The following is a 22,668-nucleotide window of genomic DNA, read 5'->3' as shown; positions in this document are numbered from 1 at the left end:
CGGGAATTGGAGTCCCGCCGGCCCGGACTGACCTGTTGCCGGCTTCCTGGGCGGGTGTCCCGGGGGCTGAGGACGGTGACGGGGATGGCGCGGCCGGGCCGGGGCGCCTGCGCAGACGGCCGGGGCCGGCGACAAGCTGGGGAGCGCGGGGAGTATGGTAGGTGGCCCGCGGCTCGCCTTCCTCTCGGCTGCTCCCGGGCATCCGGGACTGGGGGGCGGCGAGGCGCTGCTGGGGCCGAGGGTTGGGGTCGGAGGTCGTGGGTCGGGGACTGGCGGTCGGGGCGCAGGGCCGGGCGCGGAGTCCTTAGGCGCGGCGGGGAGCACGCAGGTGGGACCGGACCGGTGACCCAAGTGCGGCGGTGCTGCTTGACGAGACGAAGGCACAGAGCGGGCCGGGGACTCCGAGCACTGCCTCCTCGGGAGCGCGAGCAGCCGGGTGACCCCGGAGGGAGGACGTTCCGGGCAGGCGGGCGTCCTGCCGGGAGATGCGGTGGACCGGATCGCGCCTGAGCCTTGCCGCTGGTTCAGAGCGGCCGGAACGTGGACTTCAGGGTCGACAATGGCAGGGCTCCCGAGCAGGGTCTCGTGTTCCCCGTCGAGGAGGGCAGAGTCTCCCAGGAGAGAGCGGGAGCCTGGAAGGTCTTTGAGAAGGAGGAGTGTGTGCGAAGCGATCGCCTTTTGTCCGGAGAACAAGACTTGGATGGGAGGGGGTCAGGACTGCGGGTCGGGGAGGCCAGCTAGGAAGCGGCGGTAATAGCTCGGCAAGAAGAGAAGACTTGAACGAAGACTGTCGGTAGGAACAAGGGGCATGAGAGGAGGGAAAGGTGGGGAATTTCACAGAGCCGTTCAGAAAAGGAGGAAAAGGAGAGGAAGGGCTGTGCAGGCCTGGCTGGGGCGTCTGAGCAGACGGTCATGGTATTGACCAAACTAGGGATTGTAGAAGGAAGCGCAGGTTTGTACGGAAAGATGATGCTGTGAGGAGGGGGAGATAGCGGGATCTAGTTGGTTAGAGACGTAGATCTGGAGACTAGGAGAGGGCGGGCTTTCTGGAAACGTACAGTTACTTTGAAACGTCGTGGAAACCATGGTAGTTGAAGGGTTTCAGTGTTCATTCAGTACATTCAGTGGCTTCTGCGTGCAAGCGAGGTGGTGTGCAAGGTGCCGGGGCTTCGACGCTGAGCAAGCGGACGTGGGTTTGGTACTGATGGAGACGATGTCCCAGCAGGAGAGACGGGCACTGAACACGCAGCTACATTATTACAGGTGGGATAAGTGCCAGGGAGAGGCACCGGTTCCAGGCACCCGCAGGGTGGGGTGTGGGGTGTCAGATGCCCAGCCAGTGAAGGCTTGACCGCGGCAGCACGGTGTGAGCTGAGCTGAACTCTCGAGAATGAGTGGGAGTAGGGCAGCCAGATGTGCGCGGCGCACGTGTGGGGTGGGAGGGACAGGAATGGGAAGAGGGCCCCGCGGAGCCCAGAGAGCCAGGGGGCAGCCGCGGCGGGAGGCTGTGATGGGCACTCATCTGGTCACAGGGAGGAATGGCAGCCTTTGTCCTCGTGGTAGTGGGAGGCCGGGGAGAGATGGTCCAGGAGGAATGTGCCAGGAAGAGGGGAGGCGTGAGAACCAACCTTCTGGGTGGGAAGAGCAGGCAAGAAAGCAGATGGAGAAGCGCCGGTCAGAGGAACGTGAGGGCTCGAGAAGGTCGTCCCAGAAACCAGGAGCGGGCTGTCCGCAGTGCAGCCGGGAGGCTCGTGCCGGCCCCGGGGCAGCAGCTGCACTGCCCGGCCGAGTGCGCCCGCCTTAGCCGGTGAGACCACACGCCCCAGCTCTTAAGGGGAAGGTGCTGGGTGGGCAGGAGCCTGACTTGCTGAAGAGGTTGGAGAGGAAGGAGAGTGAAAGGGGGCACTTTGGTGTGACTCCATGCACCACCCCCGCCTGCTGTACCTGAAACCGTCAAGGCGACTGAACTGATGGCACGAACTGGGTCAGTGTGGTTGCCCTGGCAGCCCCTTGTAAGTTGACCCTAAGAGGAGATTTTGTTGTATTCAGTGTCTCTGGAAGGGCATTTTAAGGATAACATTTTCATTTTGTATGTGGTCAGTTTTGGTGCCCAGATCACATGGGTGATTTTTTACAAGGTCACAATTAAAATGTTTGAGACTTTTTCCAGAGGTAGAGAATTTATCTGATGTTTTTCCTGGAGTGTCCAGATTTTTTTTTTTCCTTTTTTTTTTTTGTGGTACGCGGGCCTCTCACTGTCGTGGCCTCTCCCGTTGCAGAGCACAGGCTCCGGATGCGCAGGCTCAGTGGCCATGGCTCATGGGCCCAGCCGCTCCGCGGCATGTGGGATCTTCCCGGACCGGGGCACGAACCCGTGTCCCCTGCATCGGCAGGCAGACTCTCAACCACTGCGCCACCAGGGAAGCCCATGGGTCCCTTTTTTTACAAATTGCAACTTGAATCTCTTTGTCCCTTTTGGGCATGAAGCACATATAGTCTTTAGATTTAGCTCTTGGTTGTTGTTCTAATCACCGTAGGGGTAACATTGAATCATTGGAACTTTACTGACCATCCCCTCCCCTTTCATCCTGGCCAGAGACCTGCTCTGGGCTCGGCTTGGACCCACGGCTGCGGTTGCTCATGCAGAACCGGCACCTTTGTGCCACTTCACGGTTCCAGGGGGTAGGATCTGTCTTGGGATAGACAGGTCCTACCACCTGGAATAGATTGATCATCTGCACTTCCCCCACTTTGTAACTCACACGGTGACAATTCAGAGCGCTCTGGGTGGCCTGGGGCCACGTGCTCCTCCTGCCTCCCTCCTCCTAGGCTTCCCGGAAAGCACTCCCCGTTATACTGTCGTGTAGCCGCTTGGCCGCGGTTTAGGAGGGGCTGCGGGCGGCTGCTGTCAGGAGAGGGACCTCGAGATGGGACCTCGTCCTGTCCTCCAGGTGCTGGGCAGCGTCTCCTTGGCGGGGATCTGCCGACTGAATGGTTGTCACCTGAGCAACCGTTGCTCTGTTGGCTCATCTTGGAGAGTCTCAGGGTGCTGAGGTGGATTCTTTTGAGGTGGAATCACGTACCATAAAGTTAACTGTTTAGAAGTGTACAGTCCAGTGGTGCGTAGGACCTTCACCGCGTTGTGCTACCGCTGCCTGTGTCTAGTTCCAGAACACTTTCATCCCCTGAAGGAAGGCCCACACCTGTCAGCAGTGCCTCCCTCCCCCAGCCCCTGGCCACACCGCCCGCCCTCCGTCTCAGGACTTGCCTGTGCTGCACGTTTCACGCGAATGGAACCTCACAGCGTGTGACCGTTTGTGTCCGACTTCCTTTGCTCAGCATGATGTTTTCGAGGCCCACCCACATCGTAGCATATATCAGTACTCCATGATTTTTTGTGGCTGAATTTCATTGTATGTATGTACCGCATTCTGCCTTCACAAGCCTGACAGAATGTTAAAATCTAGCATTGATCGCAGTTTCCATAGTGAACATGTCATGGGTCTTCTGAACGGTGCACCATTTTGGGGTCGAACACCTGTCACTGTCTTAAGGTGTCTGAGGTAAGCCTTGGCTTTGCCCACCTCCCTTGGGGAAGCCATCGGTGTCATCAAAGATGCCAGCATTGTCTTTTGTCAGTTTACTGTCAAAGCCGTTGGCATCTGACCGCACTGAGCAAAATTTAATCTTCCCAGAGAACAGAACCTTGAACTCTTCGGTTTTTCTCAAAGGCTCAATTTCAGGAAATAAGGTAGAGAATATGCACTCTATGTGTGCCCCTGGAACCCGGACTGTAGGCTGCAGTCGCTGGGTAGCTGCAGGTTTGTAAATGCAGCCGCGTGGAGCACAGTTCGCCCACCTGTCTGCGCGGTGCTCTCACCGCGGCAGAGACCAGCACCTCCTGACCTAGCTCCGGGGTTCTTAGCCCGAGTTCCACCTTCCCCCAGCCTCTGAGAAGCCAGGATGGTCCTAAAAGGTCCATGAAAACCCTGAATTTCTGTGCCAAACCATATGCCCACATGTGTACCGCATACGTTTTCCAGGAGAAAGGATCCATGCTGTCATCAGATTCCAGAAGGGACCCAGGACCCCAAATGATCAACAGTCATTGTTCTAAGTAGCCAAAATATTAATTCCCTGGGTTACTCTAGATCAGTGTTTCTCAAACTTCTAAGTCCCAGCCCCCCTATACACTTTAAAAAGTTATTGGGATTGTAGCCATTGGTATTTACCATATTAGAAATTAAAATGGAAAGTTTAAAAATATCTGTGTTTAAAAATAACAATAGTAAACCCGTTATATATTCACATTACATTTTTGCAAACATCTTTAATCAAAGTTAGGTTCTCCAGTCTTCTGTGTTCAGTCTGTTGTGATGTCGCCAGTCAGGCAGCCTCTGGAAGCCTCTGCTGTGCCCCAGTGAGAGTGAGAAAGTGGGTAATGGCTGGAGGCACTTGGAGATACCTTTGTGACCGCGGAACCCCTGAAAGGTCTTAGGCCCCCGGTGTCCCCAGCCACACTTGGGGAGCAGTGTGTGTGGACTGCAGTGGCGTAACTTCCGCTCAGTTGTCCCTGCTCTTCTGGCACCAGCAGGCACTGAGGGAGGCCTTAGCAAAAAGCGTTGCAAGCTTGCTCTGCTGTTCACTGGTGGCATTTGGTGAGGAGCTGGTCTGGTACAAAGGGGACATTTCATGTCTCCAATTCCTTCCAGTCTCAGCGCCAGGAGGGGCTGGGCCACTTTTGGGCCACTGGTGGGTCTTTAAATCTTATGAAAACAGATTTTCCTCTTTTCTTCTTCACGTTGGCAACTGAGAAGCTCAGAGCCTAATTTTCAGCTCACTTTCAACTCATATATATGGGGTGCGTGTCTGTGTCTTATCTCTGGCTTTCTTTTTCCTTATTTCCTCTGCTTGATTTCCTCATCTACAGTTTGTTTTCCAGTTACATATTTCTGTAAATTATAATTTATTCTGTGTGCTTCTATAAACTCATCTTTTTTTTGAACAAGACTGGGTATAAATCATTTTAAGTAAAACTTTTCCCCTTATCATATTATTGTGTAAAGTATCTTTTAAAGTATTAGCACCCAGTAGACTACAGTCTGTTTTGATTTACAGAAATTAATGAATGACTGTCATTTCTGCTGTTGTTTTCATCAGGCTACCTTAGATAAATAAAACCTTAACCATCCGATACCTGGAAACATGAAAATGCTATTCGGTTTCATTATATGCTATATATAGTACTGTTACATGGCAGTTTTGTTATTTACTACCTACCGACAGCCTCTGCCCTGTCTTTCCGTCTTATTTCTGTCTCATGTACACAGACATTCTCATTATTAGTATCATCTTCATTTAACCATAACAGGCTTTTTGCGCCTGCTTCTGGAACTTGTATAAGTTATTTTTCACACAATTCTTTGTTATGTGTGTTTGTTTTCATCAGTGTTCTGCTAATTTTAAACGGAGAAAAACTTAAAATAATGATGTTTCCAACCATGAGGTCCTCCTTCTGGCCGTTAGGGCCTGAAATTAATTGAAGCCAAGGAGGACCCCCAGGTGGGCTGTGGTGATGTGGTCAGGCCTCGGGTTAGCCGCATTTCATCAGAGGGTACATATGTGTTATAAAGAGGGATTTCACTGAGACTTAGAAAAAAATTAACATCCTACTTCTTGCAAAGTGAACCAGATAGAGATCAAAATGTATTTTGTATAAAACATTGATTCTTCTAATTCGGGGGAGATGAGACTTTGTATATTTGTTACTGTGTAGATGCTGTCGTTTGAATTTTCAGAAGGCTGTGCAGTCTTTTTAACTGATGAAAAACAAGGCTTTGTCTTCCTGTAATTCTGAAGTGAAGTCCGGTCACCCAAGGAAAAGTTAAGTCCAGTTACAATATAGGAGTTAGTGATAGAGCTGAAACAGCTCTCTGGACTGGCCTCATTGGCTTTCCTGCTTCTTTTGCTTCCCACAGCATAAGCTTAAATCATCTCAGAAGGACGAGGTCCTCCAGCTCATGGCATTCACTCAGGCTGGTGAGAGAACTGTCATCCAGCGCTCAGCCCAAAGTGAGTGGAAACTGGACGCGCCACGGACAGCTTCTTCCAGAACCCGGCCTCGTTCCACAAGGACTCCATGCGAACCTCCGTGGACAGGAAGATGCTGGAGCCGCTGTATAACCGGTACAAAGGTAGGGGCGCAGTGGCGAGTGCGTGCGTCTCCAGGGAGCAGGGTGGCTGTGCTGGAGTCTCCGTGCTGTGTCCCAGGGCCCCCGACGTGCATTCCCTTCCCGTGCAGATGTTCAGCTGCACAAAAGTCTGAGGACTGATGAGCAGCGAGCCCTCCTGCACGTGGCCTGGGCGGAGGCTCGTGTGCCCACGGTTGGCTGCGCACGGTCACTGCTCGGAGGCTTGGTGTCCAGGCCAGGTGGCTACACTTGTTAAGACAGTACTTCTCCCCAGCGCTTGCACGTAGGCAGGAATACGTGGTGAGAAGGCCATTCCAGAACGATACCGACTCGTAAGAGTAATTCTGATGCGAGGGTACAGGTATCCTGCCCTTAACACCGTGTGCTGGTGTTGGAGCCCTGGAACAGCTCCAGCTGCAGAAGCTTCTGGAAAAACTCTTGGCAAAAAAACCTTTGTGTTGTCAGCTGGGGACAGTTGTTATTTTCATTGAAATTGGCACTTAGAGTGGAGCTTTCCCTATCAAAATGCAGTCATGCGGCAAAAATAAGTCTGCGTGATGAGTCTGTGCAGATCCAGGCTGCTCAGCAGGCTCTAGATTCCACATCAAATGTCAGGTCTGTGCTGTAATGGGAGAGGCGGCAACGATTCAAGAGCTGATTTTTTTTTTTTCCTAGCAGTTTCTAAGGTTAATCTTATCTTTCCAAAACTTAAAAAATAAAATCCCTCATTTAAACAAGTATTAACACAAACAGAGTAACTCCCTTGGCTTTAAGTTCTTGTTTATTTATTATTTTCATTTTTCACTTTTGAAAATACTGTGTATAATCTGTCTATCTAGATCCAAAAAATCAATTGAAAATTGCATTCCATTAAAAAGAAAAAAATCTTGGTTCAGAAACATGTTCTGTGGTTTAAAAAACAGATTTGTACTTGTTGTAGTTCTCCAAAAATGAACATTGTTTTCAGTGTGCTTTAAATTTTTTTGGCTAAGTTAATTACTGAGCTAATTTTGTAAGTCATATGCTATGCAGATTCTAAAAGTTATTCAGATATGTGCAGCTGCCTTTGGAAAAATATTTTTATGTGAAAATTATCTTTAGTCTTTAAGCTTCATCCCTTATCATTTAATTTTATTCATGCAATTCTAGTCATTTAAAGTAGACATATGGTACAGTCATTTTGGCCCCTAAACATAGATGTATAGTTCAAAGCCAATTGACAAATAGAACAACTGTTGTTACGCAATGTATACAAATGAATGAGTGCTTCCAGACTACTTTAAAGCATTCTAAATTATTATATATGAAGTTTATCAGGACGGTTATCAGGTGAGGGCATCGTAGACCCATTTTTCTGTTATCCTGAAGGTCTGTTGTGTTAGGAGTGCAGGCTTGAGTCAGGAGGTGTGTGGGAACCTCTGTCCTATGAGCCCACGGCGGCAGGTTCTCACGGACACAGGAGCGTAGAGTTGGAAGGGTCTGTGTGATTCTGCTCATTTAAGGTAGGTCAGCAGTTCTTCTTTGGTAACAACATATGTATATATAAACGTGGCGTTGAGCACTTAAGAGTTCGATCTCGTGTGATGGAAGAAGAGTTTGTTGCACTTAACCTTCCTTTGCGGGAAGGTGCCGCAGGCCTGCTTCTCCCACCTTCTACGGCAGCAGGTGGGCTGTCATTGTGATGCCGGTCAGGAGACACAGGCCGAGGTCACAGGGCCTCGCTTGGTGAGGCCTTGCTGATTCTTTTAATGGATTTCACGGTTTGATTTTCCCATGGAGAAATGCTAAGTTCCTTAATTTTATGTCTAAACTAGAAATTGCCGGGGGGGGGGGATGGGGGGGCGGGGGGAACCTGAATTTCTAAGCTGTTAAACGTGGATGCATAAACTAAACAACTGAAGAATGAATATTGTGCAGTAGTATTAGCACTGTAGCAAATGAAATCACTTTTAAAAGAAAAACATCTTTCTTTTGCTTTGACAAGGTGGTGATAAAAACTTAAAATATTTTGAATGCTTTACAGTGTTTTTCGTCGCAGTTTGCCTTTGGGCAAGGTAAAATTCTGTAAACTTGAAATTTTATTTTACTTTAGGGAGATTAATTAATTTTTTCTTAATGATGAAGTCTTCAAAGAAGTTTCAATGATTTCCCCCCCCCCTAAAAACCCAGGAACCTAGATTTTAAAAATAAAGAATATTTTCTGGATAAATCATTATTTATTGCTATTTCTTTCACATATGGTAGAAAATTGCAGTGCATTGATTGATGTATTTGAAACACACTTGCCAAAACTATGTAGTAGAGGTATGATTCTTACCACCCATTTTAGTAATGCTTTTCAAAATATCCAAATTTTTAACTTGTTTTCCCCTTAACTTTAACTACAGACCCACAAGATGAAAATAAAATTGGAATTGATGGAATTCAGAAGTTTTGTGATGATTTAAGCCTAGATTTAAGCCTAGTATCACCGTTTTGGGTATAGTGTGGAAATTCAGGGCCACGACTCTATGTGAATTTAGCAAAAAGAATTTGTAGATGGCATGACAGAGCTTGGGTAAGTAAATTGGTCTCAGTTTAAACTTTTTCAGAAAGGAAAGTACTTTCAACATTAATTATGTTTCAGCAACCTGTAAACTTCATATCAATTATGTCCTTTGAATAGTTTACGAATTTCTTATGCATTTGTACTATTAAACCTTTGGTTTTCTTTTAAATTCCAGTTAAAGTTTTGTTCAGTGTTTTTATTCAGATTAATTTCTTTTGTAACACTTTCTCCTTTTAATTTTTTTCCTTCCAGTTTTGAATTGACGGTAGACATCCAGGTGTTTTTGCTGGTTTGTTTTCAGCCATTTAATTTATCTCATAATACTGTGTGCTCCATGTATAATTTGTTGTGTTGCTGTATTAAGCATTAATAAAATGTCATTCTGTCTTTTTGCTTGTAACACCTCCCTGTTCTACCTACAGGGTTGGGATAAAAGCTTCATCCATACCGTAACGTGTTTCTGACTTGCTGGATGAGTCGGAGAGGTAAATGAAAGTACATAAACTTCTTCTAATCACTGAGCTTATTACTGTTTCAGGAGGTGTGTAAAAGCTGACTTGCTGCTACTCTGATAGCTCAGTGTTGACAACCTAAACTCACTTATTTTTAGCCCCGGAAGGAGCTCAAAAGCCTTAGGTAAACATGTTGTGAGGCTGTGCTGACAGCGTGCTTGTTTTCACTAAACCCATGTGTCTGTTGTGACGTTAAACTCTATGAGACTTTATTTCTAATATCTCACCACATTCCTGGTATTGAATAAAACCAACCAAACGAAAGGTATCATTGTAACAATTTGTAACAGCATATGTGTTCCGTGTTCTTTTCACCTAGGAAAGCCTAGATGAGTTACCAGTAGTTTTAGAATAGGAAAGACCTCTTAAAGAAGCGTTCCCTTGGCATTGGACTACAGGTTGTCCCGCCTGTTAAAGTCTCCCCAAAATGGGACATTTTGGAAAGAAGTGCTTCTTATAGAGACGGTTGATGGCATTTCTTAGACGTTGTCTAGAAATATGCTGTACAAGTAAAAATTTTTCTTTTTTTTTTTGGCAGTAGGCGGGCCTCTCACTGCTGTGGCCTCTCCCATCGCGGAGCACAGGCTCCAGACGCGCAGGCTCAGCGGCCATGGCTCACGGGCCCAGCCGCTCCGCGGCATGTGGGATCCTCCCGGACCAGGGCACGAACCCGCGTCCCCTGCATCGGCAGGCGGGCTCTCAACCACTGCGCCACCAGGGAAGCCCACAAGTAAAATTTTTAATTCCTATTATCCTATAAAGTATCATAACTTAAAAAGTATATTTTAAAGATTTTGAGAGTGAATCTTCCCAAAATGTTTTAGATCATCTCACGCCCTCTTATCTGGAGTATACAGAACATAACTTTAGCTTACAAGTTAATGATGGTTGGTGGACTGCTCTCTCTCTACACCGCAAGGAGCAGTTAAAGGTGAAACTATTTTTCAAAATATTAAACAAAAGTATTATGAATGTATTAGTGAACTATATTGTGGAGATAACCTTGTTTTTAGAGATGTGAAGGACTTTGCTTCTAGTCTGAACAGCACTAACCTCTAGAAACACTTTGGCTTTCGTGTCTGCTCTGCTGTGATTTCTTCACATGTTTTCCTGCCTGCTAACCCCTGACTGGTTAGAACACCTGCCTTTAACAGTTAATTCTACATCCTTTCTTGGGGGGCTGCAGGATTCTTAGGTAAACTGAGTAAACTTTATGAAATACCTTGACATCTTTTTAAAGACAAAACACTGTGTGGATCTTCTCTCCTGTATTCCGTGGGTCTTTTTATCTGTCTTTAACCCAACACCACATATTCTTAATTGCTGTAGCCTTAGAGTAAGTCTTGAAATGAATTAGTGAAGTCTTACTACTTTGTTCATCTACTGCAAGATTGTTAGTCAGCTTTTATTATTTCAATGGGGGGAAAAAAGAGCCTTGTCAACAAATGATGCCAAAGCAACTGGGTAAAGGTGAAAAAATTTAACCTCGGTCCCTCTTTCACATCATATATAAAAATTAATTGGGGCTAGATTGTAGACCTGTACAAGATACTGACAACCATAAAGTTTGAGACAAAACATTAAGAGACTATCTTTGTAACCTTGGGTTAAGCAACACTTTTTCAGGGAAGACATAAAATGCACTAGCCATAAGGAAAAAATTGATAAACCGGACTCCATCAAAGTTAAAAACTTCTGCTTATCAAAAGATGCTTTTAGGAGAATGAAAAGGGTAAAACAGTGGGAAAATATTTGTTCGCTCTTTGTATATGTTATAATGACTATAAAAACAGTAGGAGAATTATAATTTATATATAATTCCTAAATAAGAGAGCAAGGAGTAAAGTTATTTTAAAATTCAATCCAAAAGAATCCAAGAAAAAAAAAAGCACACAAGGAAAATTAGTTTATGGCAGGACAAATAGCACATGATAAAATGGAGGATTTAAGCCTGAAAATGTCAGCATTTACATAATTATATTAAGTGTAAGTGACTTAAATGTTAGATGGATTGCTTAAAATCAACTACCGTGGGGCTTCCCTGGTGGTGCAGTGGATAAGAATCTGCCTGCCAATGCAGGGGACATGGATTTGATCCCTGGTCCGGGAAGATCCCACATGCCTCGGAGCAACTAAGCCCGTGCACCACAACTACTGAGCCTGCGCTCTAGAGCCCGCGAGCCACAACTACTGAAGCCCACGTGCCACAACTACTGAAGCCCACATGCCTACAGCCCGTGCTCCACAACAATAGAAGCCACCGCAATGAGAAGCCTGCACACCGAAACGAATAGTAGCCCCTGCTTGCTGCAACTAGAGAAAGCCCACGCGCAGCAACGAAAACCCAACGCAGCCAAAAATAAATAAATAAAATTTAAAAATTTTTTTTAAAAAGTCAACTACCATGTGTACTGTCTACAGTAGATACAACTAAGACATAAGGGCACAGAACAATTTGAAGGACAGAAGCTGATACATTATGCAAACATTAACCAAAAAAAGGCTGACATGGCTGTTAATATTAAAACAAACTTTGAAGCAAATAGTAATTCTAGAGATAATGAAGGGCATATCCTTTTCTTTCTTTTTTTTTTTTTTTTGAAAAAATAAAAGGTGCTTTATTCAGGAAGCCAGCAACCTGGGAAGATGGTGGACTAGTGTCCTCAGACCATCTCCAAGTTGCTGGTTAGGGAACAAAGATTTTAAAAGGGAGTCTCAGGTGTATACAGGCTGGGAGGGGGGGCTACATGCAGAACAGCACAGTCAGCTCCAATAATCATCTCAGACTGGTCCTGCAATGGTCTGGTCAGCATCATCTCCATGGTTTTATGCACAATTAATCTTCTATTCCAGGGTGGGTCTGCTTCCACCTTCTTAAGGCCCTGGAATTCTGTGTTCCTGGTCATTTTCAGCTGTGGATGCACATCCCCTGAGTTCTCAGTTCCCCCAACTCCAGCCCAAGGCAGGCAGAGCAGGATGGTATTTAGCAACGGGTATCACATTTCCAGAAGACCTCACATCATGTCTCAACTAGAGACATTTTGACAAAGAGGAACCAACCAGTATATACATGGAGGAGACAACAAGGAGGAGAAAGTTATGTGTTAATGAATTAAAGAGCAGAGGAGAGGGGGAAGGAAGGAAGGAAGGAGGAAGGACAGGAAGGAAGGAGGGAAGGAAGCGAGGAGGGAGGGAAAGAAGGAAGGAGGGAGGGATGGAGGAAAGAAGGAGAAGCAGGAGAGGAAGGGAGGGAGGGAGGGGGAATCTGAAGGACATTTCTTAATGATAAAAGTTTTATTTCACCAAGAGGGTAATAGTTTATTTAAAGCAGAAGTTAACACTCTAAAGAGAAAGAGACAAACTCCAAGCAAAGTGGGGAATTCTCACATCTTACCAACTGGTAGAATAAGTAGATGAAAAATCAGTAAGGAAATAGAAGATTTGGAAAAGGAGATAGAACTTGGCCCTTGATGTTGAAGAATACATATTCTTTTCAAAAAGACATAGAACATTTATAAACATTGACCATAAACTGGGCCGTAAAGTAAGTTGAACAAATTTCAAAGACTTGAAATGATACAGAGCATGTTTTCTGACCACAATAGAATTAAACGAGGAATATAACAAAAAGATAGATTGAAATAAGTGTGGATATTACACCTCTGAATAACCCTTGGGTTGAGAAAAGTTACAGTGGAAATTAGAAAGTATTTTGAATGATAAAACACTGCATATGAAAACTTGCAGGATCCAGCTTCTTAAATGCATATTTTAGAAAGAAAAGTTGAAAAGCAGTAAGGAAAGCATCCATCTTAACAAGTAGAGAAAAGAGCAGGAAGGTAGAGTGTTGACAGAAGGAATTAATTTTTTTAAACAGGCAGTCATTTCATGAAATTTTTTAAAAGTTGTAAGTAGAAAGGATTTGTAAAGCCAAAAGCTTGTTATGTGAACACTTGTAAAGTAATGAATAACAAATAACCAATATAGAGTGAAAGGGGGACATCACTATAGACCCTACAGATTAAAGGATGAGAGTATTATGAACAACTTTATGTTAGTAAATTTGAAAACCTGAATGAAATAGAGATGTTCTTTTAAAAATGACAACTTACTGAAATGGGCACATGAAGAAATAGTTCCATAACTCTTACAGAGTCTAAACCCATAATTTAAAATCTTTTCAAAGAGAAACCTCTTGGCCAGGATTGGTTCACTGGCACATCCTACCAAGCTTTTAATAAAGAGAATAGCACCAATTTCACACCACCTCCTCCAGAGAATAGTACAGGAGGAAGCACTCCGCAATATGTTTTGAGGCCAGCACAACCTAGATAATAAGGCCTAGAGAGGACATTTTGAGAATGGAAAATTATAGGCCACTCCCAGTCATAAGAATCAAAAGATGCTTATGATGAACATAAGATCCAAAAATCCTAAACAAATTTTCAGCAAAATAAGTTAAGCCCCCAAAACAAATCAACCAAAACACCAGGCTAATTTGTCATGACAACGTTTGTTGTAGTCCAGGAATGCGAGATTTTTTTAACATTACAAAGTAGATCAATGTAATTGATCACAGTAACAGAAAAGTGAGCGGGTGGATATTATCTCAGAGCATAACATGGGACTTTTCAAGCTACAGTAATTAAGAGTACATGACATTGGGGGCCAGATTAGATGAATAGGCCAGTGGAGCAGAATGGAGAGCCCAGAAACAAATCCGTGTTTACAGGAACACTTGATTTATGGGAAAGGTGGCCCTTTGGAGAAGCGGAGAAGGGACAGCTTTTCAGCAGATGGTCCTGGGAGAATGGTCTGGTCGTATGGAAAAAATGCATCTTGATCTCTGCCTCACACCATACATGAAAGTCAGTTCAGGTGGGTTGTAGATCTCAGTGTGAAAGGCCAAAGGCAGAAACCTTTAGAAAATAATGGAGGAGAATATCCTTATGGCCACGCAGTAGGACGGGTTGTAAAACGCATGAAAAATCACTGTAGAGAAGACTGTAGAGTGTGCTACGCTAAAATAAGAACTTCTGACCAAGAAACAGCATCGAGAAGTGAAGAGGCTTCCACGTGAGGGGTGGGAGCCATGAGATACTCAACTGACAAAGGCCTGTGTCCCTGATATGTAGAGAATTCCCGCAGAACAACAAGAAAAAGATAACCTAACTGAGAATGGGCAAGAGACCTGACCAAGGCCTTCACGAAAGATGCATTCCATATGGCCAGTGAAAATACAGGCAGGCGCTCAGCCTCATTCATGGCAGTGTGCACATGAGAATACACAGCTCACTCTTCCAGGACAGCTCCAGAACGGCGCTGGTGGGCAGTCAGCGTGGAGAACTGTTTAACAAGACTCATGAAATCATGGGTGGGTGTCTGCCTCAACACGTTCACTTGTGTGCCAGGATACATGTCCGGAAACCATCTAACAACATTCTTTGTGACCAGAAAACAAGAAACAGCCCGAACATTTACCGTCAGCAGCGCATAGAAGTTATAAAATATGAATACGGTGGAGTGCTGCGTGACAGTCTCAATTCATTACCTAATTGAAAGTTTTAAAATTTACTTTCTTTCTGCATGAATAATTTCAAAGAAATTCAGTATGAGGGTACGGAGCATTTTGAAACACTTTGGCAATACGGAGCCTAGTACGTTTAGCCTCTATTTTAAATAGATCTGCCGTAGCATGAGGCAGCACAAAAGGTGAAATTTATAGTTTATCCTGTAATTCCTTTACTGAGGAAAAAATCATTGTCTTATTTATTTTTATGCCTATAGACACTTAAATAACATGTTTATAAAAAATCATTCACTAGGGACTTCCCTGGTGGCGCACTGGTTAAGAATCCTCCTGCCAATGCTAGAGGACACGGGTTCGAGCCCTGGTCCAGGAAGATCCCACATGCCATGGAGCAACTAAGCCCGTGCGCCACATCTACCGAGCCTGCGCTCTAGAGCCCTCGAGCCACAACTACTGAAGCCCGTGTGCCTAGAGCCCACGCTCCGCACCAAGAAAAGCCACCGCAATGAGAAGCCCATGCACCGCAGCAAAGATTAGTCCCCACTCACTGCAACTAGAGAAAAGCCCGCATGCGGCAATGAAGACCCAACGCAGCCAAAAATAAATAAATAAATTTATTTTAAAAAATCATTCACTAGAGAATTAGAGCAGTTACTGATTTTGTTTCTTTGCTTCGTGAGACTAACTGAAGGAATATAAAATGGTTAGATACCTGGACATTTCACATACATTTTATTTCATAAGGTTTTCTGAGGGCTTTTTTAACAAAAATAAAGCAAGATGAGGAACTTTATGGCTGCAAACCCCAAATGGAACAATTGATTTTACAATTTCCAAAGTATATTACATGGTCTGTCCTCTGAAGGGTTAAATATAAATTAAAGAGATTGATACAAGTGTTCCTATAATTCCTAGAAAAAGCATGGACAGCAGTGGAAAGGGGTAATCAAAAAAAAACCCACAGATGAACCCTTCCTTTCCTTCAGGTTTCTGTGTCTGCTTATGTGTGTGTTAAGATGTGCATGTGCTGTATGGTTTTGTGTGTGATGATTCCTTAGCCTGTGCTTAACTGATAGGCTAAAAGAGGAGATAATTAAAGCTTGACTCCGTGTTTTGAGGTAAGAAGCCTAGCATGGTTTTATACTGGCTAGAGTCTGGAATCAGTTGGCTTTGAAAAATCATAATTTTTGAGGAAGTAAAATTTCATGATTATTAGCTAATTTTTACATTGGCCCAAAGACCCTTTTTTGACAGAAGGAACATCTTTATGATCTAATTCTAAAGGGAGTATCACAGATAAAAATTTTAAGTAGGAGTACCTTCTAAACATTTTCTTACTCAGGAGGTAGGATTTTAAGAGGTTATTGGAAAGAATATAGGTGCTGTGAAGATTCCTTTTATGGTCACTGGAGTAGCTTTTATTCTTGATTTCAGCTCTCAAGTTCTGTAATTTTGAGTTTTGTTGTTGTTGTTCTGCAAATGGCCAGGTCCATCAGGACAGCACTCGGCGTGTTTACGTAAGTGATGCTAGGTCTCTGAAAATGCACACTTCTACTTTAGTTGTGTGGTTTGCAAACATACAAATCGGGAACTTTATAAGAAGGGTTTCTCGGACCAAACGAACCTAAAAGTAACTAGATTTAATATCTGCCAAAAAACTTATTTTTCTTTCTCCCCCAGGTTTACCTCCATTTCTCAATGTGACACTTTTCATCATTAAGATGCGTTGAGTATAGATTTCCTAAGTGATAAGGATGCGGACTTAGCAGGACGGGACTAATCATCTAGGCGTAAATGCCGAGGGCCCCGTAGGTAAGGTCCAGCCAGCCTTCCCTTCTACCAGCTCCTGCAATTTCCTGACCATTGCTTTCTTTCTGATTAAGACTCCAGGTTATTTCAGACTGAGAACATCTCATGCACTTTAAACACACAGGGAACAGAGGCATTTTATTTAAACTTGGCTGCTACTCATAGATTCTTTTGCTCATCCAGTGTTAACGATTGACCCTGGAAAGCTCAGGTCAGAGCTTTAATAGTTTTTTGTCCAGGTGGAACCAAACCAGATTTAGGTAAAAATCTGAAAAGTGTTTAGCTGAGTATTTTGCATTTAAAGGAAGTTGTTACCTTAAATGTTTACTCATCAGCTTTTCACATTAATCTAACTGGTGTGCACCCGTAAGCATTACTGCAGTATGACTGTTTGGTCATCCGACAGTGATGAGCGCTCGCCGACATGGTTAACTGTTGTCAGCTTTAGGAAGTAACCTTCTCAGCCCCTTGATGTACTTGTGTATCAATCATATAGAAAGAAATCAGTACTAACCTTGCAGTGAGCAGAGAATGAGTCTGTATTCCAAGCACGGTGGGTCGGGGAGCATCCTCTACTGCAGCCCTGAAATGGCGTTCACGTTGCATTAAGACACCATCTTATGATCGAGCCCCACAGCGTCGCGTTCATGTTGCATTAAGACACCATCTTACGATCGAGCCCCACAGCGTCGGTCTGTATAGAAGTTGTGAAATCATCGCTACCTTCCAGCCAAGGAAAAATGAAAACTGAGGACGTTGAATTTGACTAGTGACCAAATAAACATGCTTAATTGTCTTGACTTTAAATTCCAAGTCTTTTTTTTTTTAAGCTTGTTGGGTTTTTTTAATAAATTTATTTATTTACTTTTGGCTGTGTTGGGTCTTCATGGCTGCGCACGGGCTTTCTCTAGTTGCGGCGAGTCGGGGCTACTCTTCATTGTGGTGCGTGGGCTTCTCATCAGGTGGCTTCTCTTGTTGTGGAGCACGGGCTCCAGGAATGCAGGCTTCAGTAGTTGTGGGCTTGGTAGTTGTGGCTCGCGGGCTCTAGAGCACAGGCTCAGTAGTTGTGGTGCACGGGCTTAGTTGCTCCAAGGCACGTGGGATCTTCCCGGTCCAGGGCTCAAACCCGTGTCCCCTGCATTGGCAGGCAGATTCTTAACCACTGCGCCACCAGGGAAGTCCCAAGAAGTTCCAAGTCTTTATGGTACTTATATGATCGACTTTTGAATCAGATTCTGTTTTAGTTCTTAAGTGGCAAGACAGGTCTATTTGGAAAGCACTGTGTCCCTTCCTTTCTAAATGAGTTTTTAACTTGTAGTTCATCACTTAGAAAGTGCATTGGGCTATTTTTTAAAAATAAATGATATGTGTTGATAGTATCCAGGTCGGTTCAGCTTTCAAGGAAGCCCAATACATAAGAAAATGAGAGTCTTTGAAATGGTTTAATTAGGGGATACTTACTTACATGTCCAAATAACATAGTACACAAATCCTTTTTTTTTTTGGCTGTGCTGCGTGGCTTGCGGGATCTTAGTTCCCTTACCAGGGATTGAACCTGGGCCACCGCAGTGAAAGTGTCAAGTCCTAACCACTGGACCGCCAGGGAATTCGCAACAAATCCTTTTTAAGAGACATTTCCCCGGAGTTACAAAATTAGATTACACACAACTTCAGGAACACTTCTGAACGCATTAGCCCTCGTGTCACTCCTGGGTAAGGTTGCTGATGGTTATTGAGTAAGTGAACACCAGCGCGCTGAGAAGTGGTCACTGTGCAGCGGAAAAAGAAACTGGGATTCACTAACTGCTCTTTCCCTTTTTTTGTCAGACTTAGAAATGGCCGTCGCATATTGGAATTTGGTATTTTCCGGAAGGCTTAAGTTTTTAGATCTTTGGAACATCCTTTTGTTGGTAAGTGGCTTCCTGCTTGCCGGGGCCCCGCGGGAGGGCTCAGTGGGTGCGGTGGCCTCCGTACTAACTGAGGGCCTGACCGCGGGCACTGTGGGGCCAGGGCCTCGCGCAGAAGTCACCAAGCAGCAGACCCGCGGCCACGCTCTGCCACCAGCTGAAAGCGGCACCCAGGGGCTCTGCCCCGGCTGCTCCGAGGCTGCGTCCTCTGGACTGCCCACCAGCGGCCCCCCCCCAGCTGTGTTCACGGGCTGGGGCCACCCCGGATGTCCTGTGCATCGCTCGGGAGGAGTGGGGGGCTCAGCTGGCCCCGGGGGGGCGGGTCCTTCGGGCCGGGGTCTCGGCTGCGGCTGCGGGGAGCGTGCAGGGTGCGGGCCGCCCTGACCTCGGGCGGTGGCCGTGCTGTCCTGCTCAGGCGCCCACTGCGTGCGAGGAGCAGCCCTTCCACCGGGTGGTGGGGTGGGGGCTGTGTGGGAAAGCCCTCCTGGAGCAGCCTGGGGAAGGACCCCAGAACGCCACGCGGCAGAGGGACACAGGGCTCACGTGGGACGGCAGGTGCAGAAGAGCACACTGTGCTGGTCACGCACGTGTTCTGAGGTGTGAGACGAGCTGGCAAGCCGTCTGTGAACCGTGTGCCTGTGACGTGTGCAGACGGGCCCACAGCGGCACCTGCTGCCTTATGAGCTGGGAGCCTCTGGGAGATAAAGGGGAGGCCGGGCCGGGGCCGGGGCTGCCCGTTGAGCTGCGGGCGGGTACCCTGCACGTGTTCGCTGCACCTGAAGTACCGAGGAACTACCGAGGCATTTCCGGAAAAGTGTCCCATACCACTTCAAAGAACTCCCCGGTATTTAGGAAAATAAATGTATCAAAATACTACTTGCCCGCCCTGTTTCTGAATTGGTTTGGGGCTTAGGTGAAGAGATTAAAAGTGCTGCCTCTTGATTTGAAATAAGTTTATAATTTTTGTATTTTTAAAGTTTTATTTTAATTTGTGTTTAAATAAGTCTGCTTTCTACATCTGCACATTGGCATTATGTAGCTCGTAGCGTTTACCCAAAGCGCTATTATTATTTTAACTTTTGACAATATTGTTCCGGTACTTATTCCTTATCAAATTCTGTTCTGAGATAACCAGGCCAGTAGAACTCCTGAGAGCTAAGTCTGTACCGTAAGTCTGGTGGGTTTTTTCTCTTGTGTATTAGGAGCATCGCAAAAGACCAATCCCAAGAAACACTTGGAACCTTCTGCTAGATTTTGGAAATATGATTGCAGATGACATGTCCAGCTATGATGAAGAAGGTACGAGAAGTAGTCGGAACTCAGGCGATGGCCAGAGGCACTGACGCGGGTGCGCACGTCTCTGCCCCCGGACCACGGGTCAGTGATGGCAGCGCAGGCCCCGGGGCGGACAGCACCTGCTGACTCCTGGCCCGACCCCGTCCGGAGACGGGGGTGGTGATCATAGTGACTAGTAGTCACTTTATTATGTCTTGTAAATCACACAAAAGAAAATACAGCTTCATATTTAGGTAGAGTCAGGAAGACAGTTGTCCGAGCTGAGCCGTTTCAGAGTGGACGTGCAGAGGCCCTGAGGCAGACCTCAACAGGACAGTCGCCGGGGCCCGCTGCCCCGCGTGTGGGTGCAGCGGCTGCTCCGTCGCACGGCCGGAGCTCACGGAAGACCGCAGCCTCCATTTGCTCACCTGAGCACGCGCGCCTGCTGCGGCCCCCACCCCGAACATCTCAGGACTCGGGGAGCGTTCGCCTGCCTGCTGAGCGTGGGCGCTGCCCCGTTAGGGAAGCATGCCCGCCCCCGGCCCCGCCCACCGTCGGCTCCCTCTGCCCGGCCAGGAGGTGGCTGTGCACACTCCCGGCGGGGTCAAGGGTGGGCGGTCCTCACAGGGCCGGCTCCACACAAGCACACCAGCGCTTGCCAACCCTGGTCTGGCTAGAGCAGAAGAGGGTCACTTTAGCCGATTCTTTAAGTGGAGCACAGGCTATAGAAAGTTAAAATCATTTGAGTTCTTGAAATACAAAAGCTGGATTGTGAAAAAATGCTTTGAATGTAAAAATACTGCTCTAAGTCGTTGATTTTTTAAAAAAATCTATTTGCTCTCCTTCAGGAGTGGGGCCTGTTCTTATAGATGATTTCGTAGAATGTGCACGGCCAGTGGTCACGGGTGGTTAAGGCAGCCCTCTCTAGGCAGAAGATCGAGATGGATTAAGGTGAAAAGGGAGCTGCCCTGCAGGAGACACTGGCCAGCCATGCCCGTTGCCCATTTTGGAAGTCATCCTGACCAGTCGTGAGACTGGAGACCCTCTCCTGCTGCTTAGAGAAGACGCCGCTGACTGTGGACGCCGCACGGAGACCCTCTGAGCTCGCTGCTGGGGCGCCCAGAGACCCAATCATAAGAGACCTCCGCATGATTTCCGCGTTTACGGAGGAGCTGGGGCCTGTCTGCAGGCTGCAAGGTCGCTGTTGATCATGACCCAAAGCGAAGCTGTGCTCACCACACTCGCTGATTTGTCCGTAACCGCCCCGAGAAACTCCAAGTCAGGCTGCTGGAAACGTGCCCCAAAGAGGACGCGTGTCGTGGATGCTGGCGGTTTTGAACTTGGTGCCAGGGTTAAGATTTATATTTTTTGAATCATCAAGTGTCTGGATTTATCAGCTCTATTTTCATTTCACTTTTCTCTGGATGCTCATCTGGGAATCATTTTACAGGTTAACGCACCGTTGCAGTTTGCACAGCGATGGTGTCATCGTGATTCCAGAAAAGTGTTCTTTTAAATTGCCTGCAAGTCAGTGGGTCTGCTTTACTTATGATAACGTCAGCTGAGCTTCCTAAGAAGCGTCATAAAGTATGCTTTTAAAAAATGTAGTTAAGGGCTTCCCTGGTGGCACAGTGGTTGAGAGTCCGCCTGCCGATGCAGGGGACACGGGTTCGTGCCCCGGTCCGGGAGGATCCCACATGCCGCGGAGCGGCTGGGCCCGTGAGCCATGGCCGCTGAGCCTGCGCGTCCGGAGCCTGCGCTCCGCGACGGGAGAGGCCATGACAGTGAGAGGCCCACGTACCGCAAAAAAAAAAAGTATCTAAAAGGACATTTTTCCGTGAAAAATTATTTCTTTCATGATAAATTATAGATTTAAACATCAGCGTTCTCTCCTTTCAGCCGTCTGTAATATGAGTGCTGTTCACCCACCCGCCCTCCTACGGTTGTCACATTTGGGAGGCAAAATACACATTGTTGTCCCAAAACCCCACACCGGAAGCCACGTCACGTGCAGGTGGACGTGTGTGTCCGCGTCTCGTTGCCCGGCCTCCTGGTGCCCCCCTGTCGGGGGGACGCTGTCCAGAATCGCTGTGTGGACCCCACCTCGTACTGGGAACGATCTTCACGCCACAGGCGTGCTTGCTGCCCAGCCCGCAACCCCGTTCGTGAGACAGATAAATCGGGGTAATTTCACAGGAGAGGGGAATTCACTCAGATTTCCAGAAAGTGTGCCTAAAATGTGTAGTTGGTTTGGCGTTCAAAAATGTGACCCACTCAGGTCTGGGGCCTGGAGACCCAGTCTGGGCAGGGTCGGCCCGTCACAAGGTGCAGGGCCAGGGAAGTCACCTGATCTCTCCCAGGCCCCGCTGCCCCGTCCTCTACCTGTAAGACTGGAGTTCTAAGAGGCTTTAATAGAAACTTCACCAACTGTAACACGTCGTTCAAGGCCTCGTGGGTTCTGACATGTAAGAGTTCTGTTCAGAGAGGTTATGGAACTCGGACGGGCCTGTGAGAATCATGAGATCTGTGGCACTGTTTCATTCTTGAGGTTTAAAGTTATGTAGAGAAAAGGTGTTCTGTGGAGTTGTTTATCAACAGATATCAACAGATACCAAAACAGTGACAAAGGCTCTTCCAACACTTGTAGGTTTCCCTTCTATAATACACGTTTAAGTCGTGCGTGCTGTGAAAGTGCTGAGGACTCTGGAAACACTAAAATTCTCTTCCTGGTGTCATGGTGCCTCTCAGGTCTGTCCTCGGACGCTCGGCCCTGGATGTCAGGGTCCTGGATGTCAGGGTCCTGGATGCCAGGGTCCTGGATGCCAGGGTCCTGGATGTCAGGGTCCTGGATGTCAGGGTCCTGGATGCGAGGGTCCTGGATGCCAGGGCCCTGGAT

General features: G+C 46.6%; 1 protein-coding gene across 18 annotated transcripts; it reads left to right on the top strand.

Moving 5' to 3' along the window:
- The first annotated feature begins 12 nt into the window (after nt 1-12).
- On the top strand, nt 13-21,369 carry DCUN1D2 (defective in cullin neddylation 1 domain containing 2). 18 transcript variants are annotated; one of them, XR_009536639.1, is made up of 8 exons: nt 13-157; nt 5,979-6,806; nt 9,162-9,224; nt 9,790-9,981; nt 10,076-10,182; nt 16,462-16,593; nt 18,418-18,500; nt 20,621-21,369. XR_009536639.1 is itself a non-coding variant. In XM_060128749.1 (7 exons), exons 5-7 carry the CDS (start codon nt 9,212-9,214, stop codon nt 19,408-19,410), a joined length of 906 nt encoding a protein of 301 aa, XP_059984732.1. In that variant the 5' UTR covers nt 13-157; nt 5,979-6,194; nt 8,579-8,748; nt 8,992-9,028; nt 9,162-9,211; the 3' UTR covers nt 19,411-21,369. The 18 variants fall into 18 exon arrangements, 9 of the variants coding, with proteins under 9 accessions (XP_059984732.1, XP_059984726.1, XP_059984730.1 ...); XR_009536637.1 differs by lacking the exon at nt 16,462-16,593; XR_009536644.1 differs by lacking the exon at nt 16,462-16,593 and having other exon boundaries at nt 19,770-21,369.
- The last annotated feature ends 1,299 nt before the right edge of the window (nt 21,370-22,668 follow it).

This window comes from Lagenorhynchus albirostris, chromosome 18 (assembly GCF_949774975.1).
Source record: "Lagenorhynchus albirostris chromosome 18, mLagAlb1.1, whole genome shotgun sequence".
Lineage (NCBI taxonomy): Eukaryota > Metazoa > Chordata > Mammalia > Artiodactyla > Delphinidae > Lagenorhynchus > Lagenorhynchus albirostris.
Note: the sequence above shows the minus strand (reverse complement) of the source record. Positions and strands in the feature narration are given on the sequence as shown.

Coding starts and splice junctions, on each gene's coding strand:
- DCUN1D2 (XM_060128747.1), top strand. Junction 9,982..18,417: donor GCCACCAGGGAAGCCCACAA/GTAAAATTTTTA, acceptor TTTTTTTGTCAG/ACTTAGAAATGGCCGTCGCA. Junction 18,501..18,600: donor TTTGGAACATCCTTTTGTTG/GTAAGTGGCTTC, acceptor CTGTGGGGCCAG/GGCCTCGCGCAGAAGTCACC.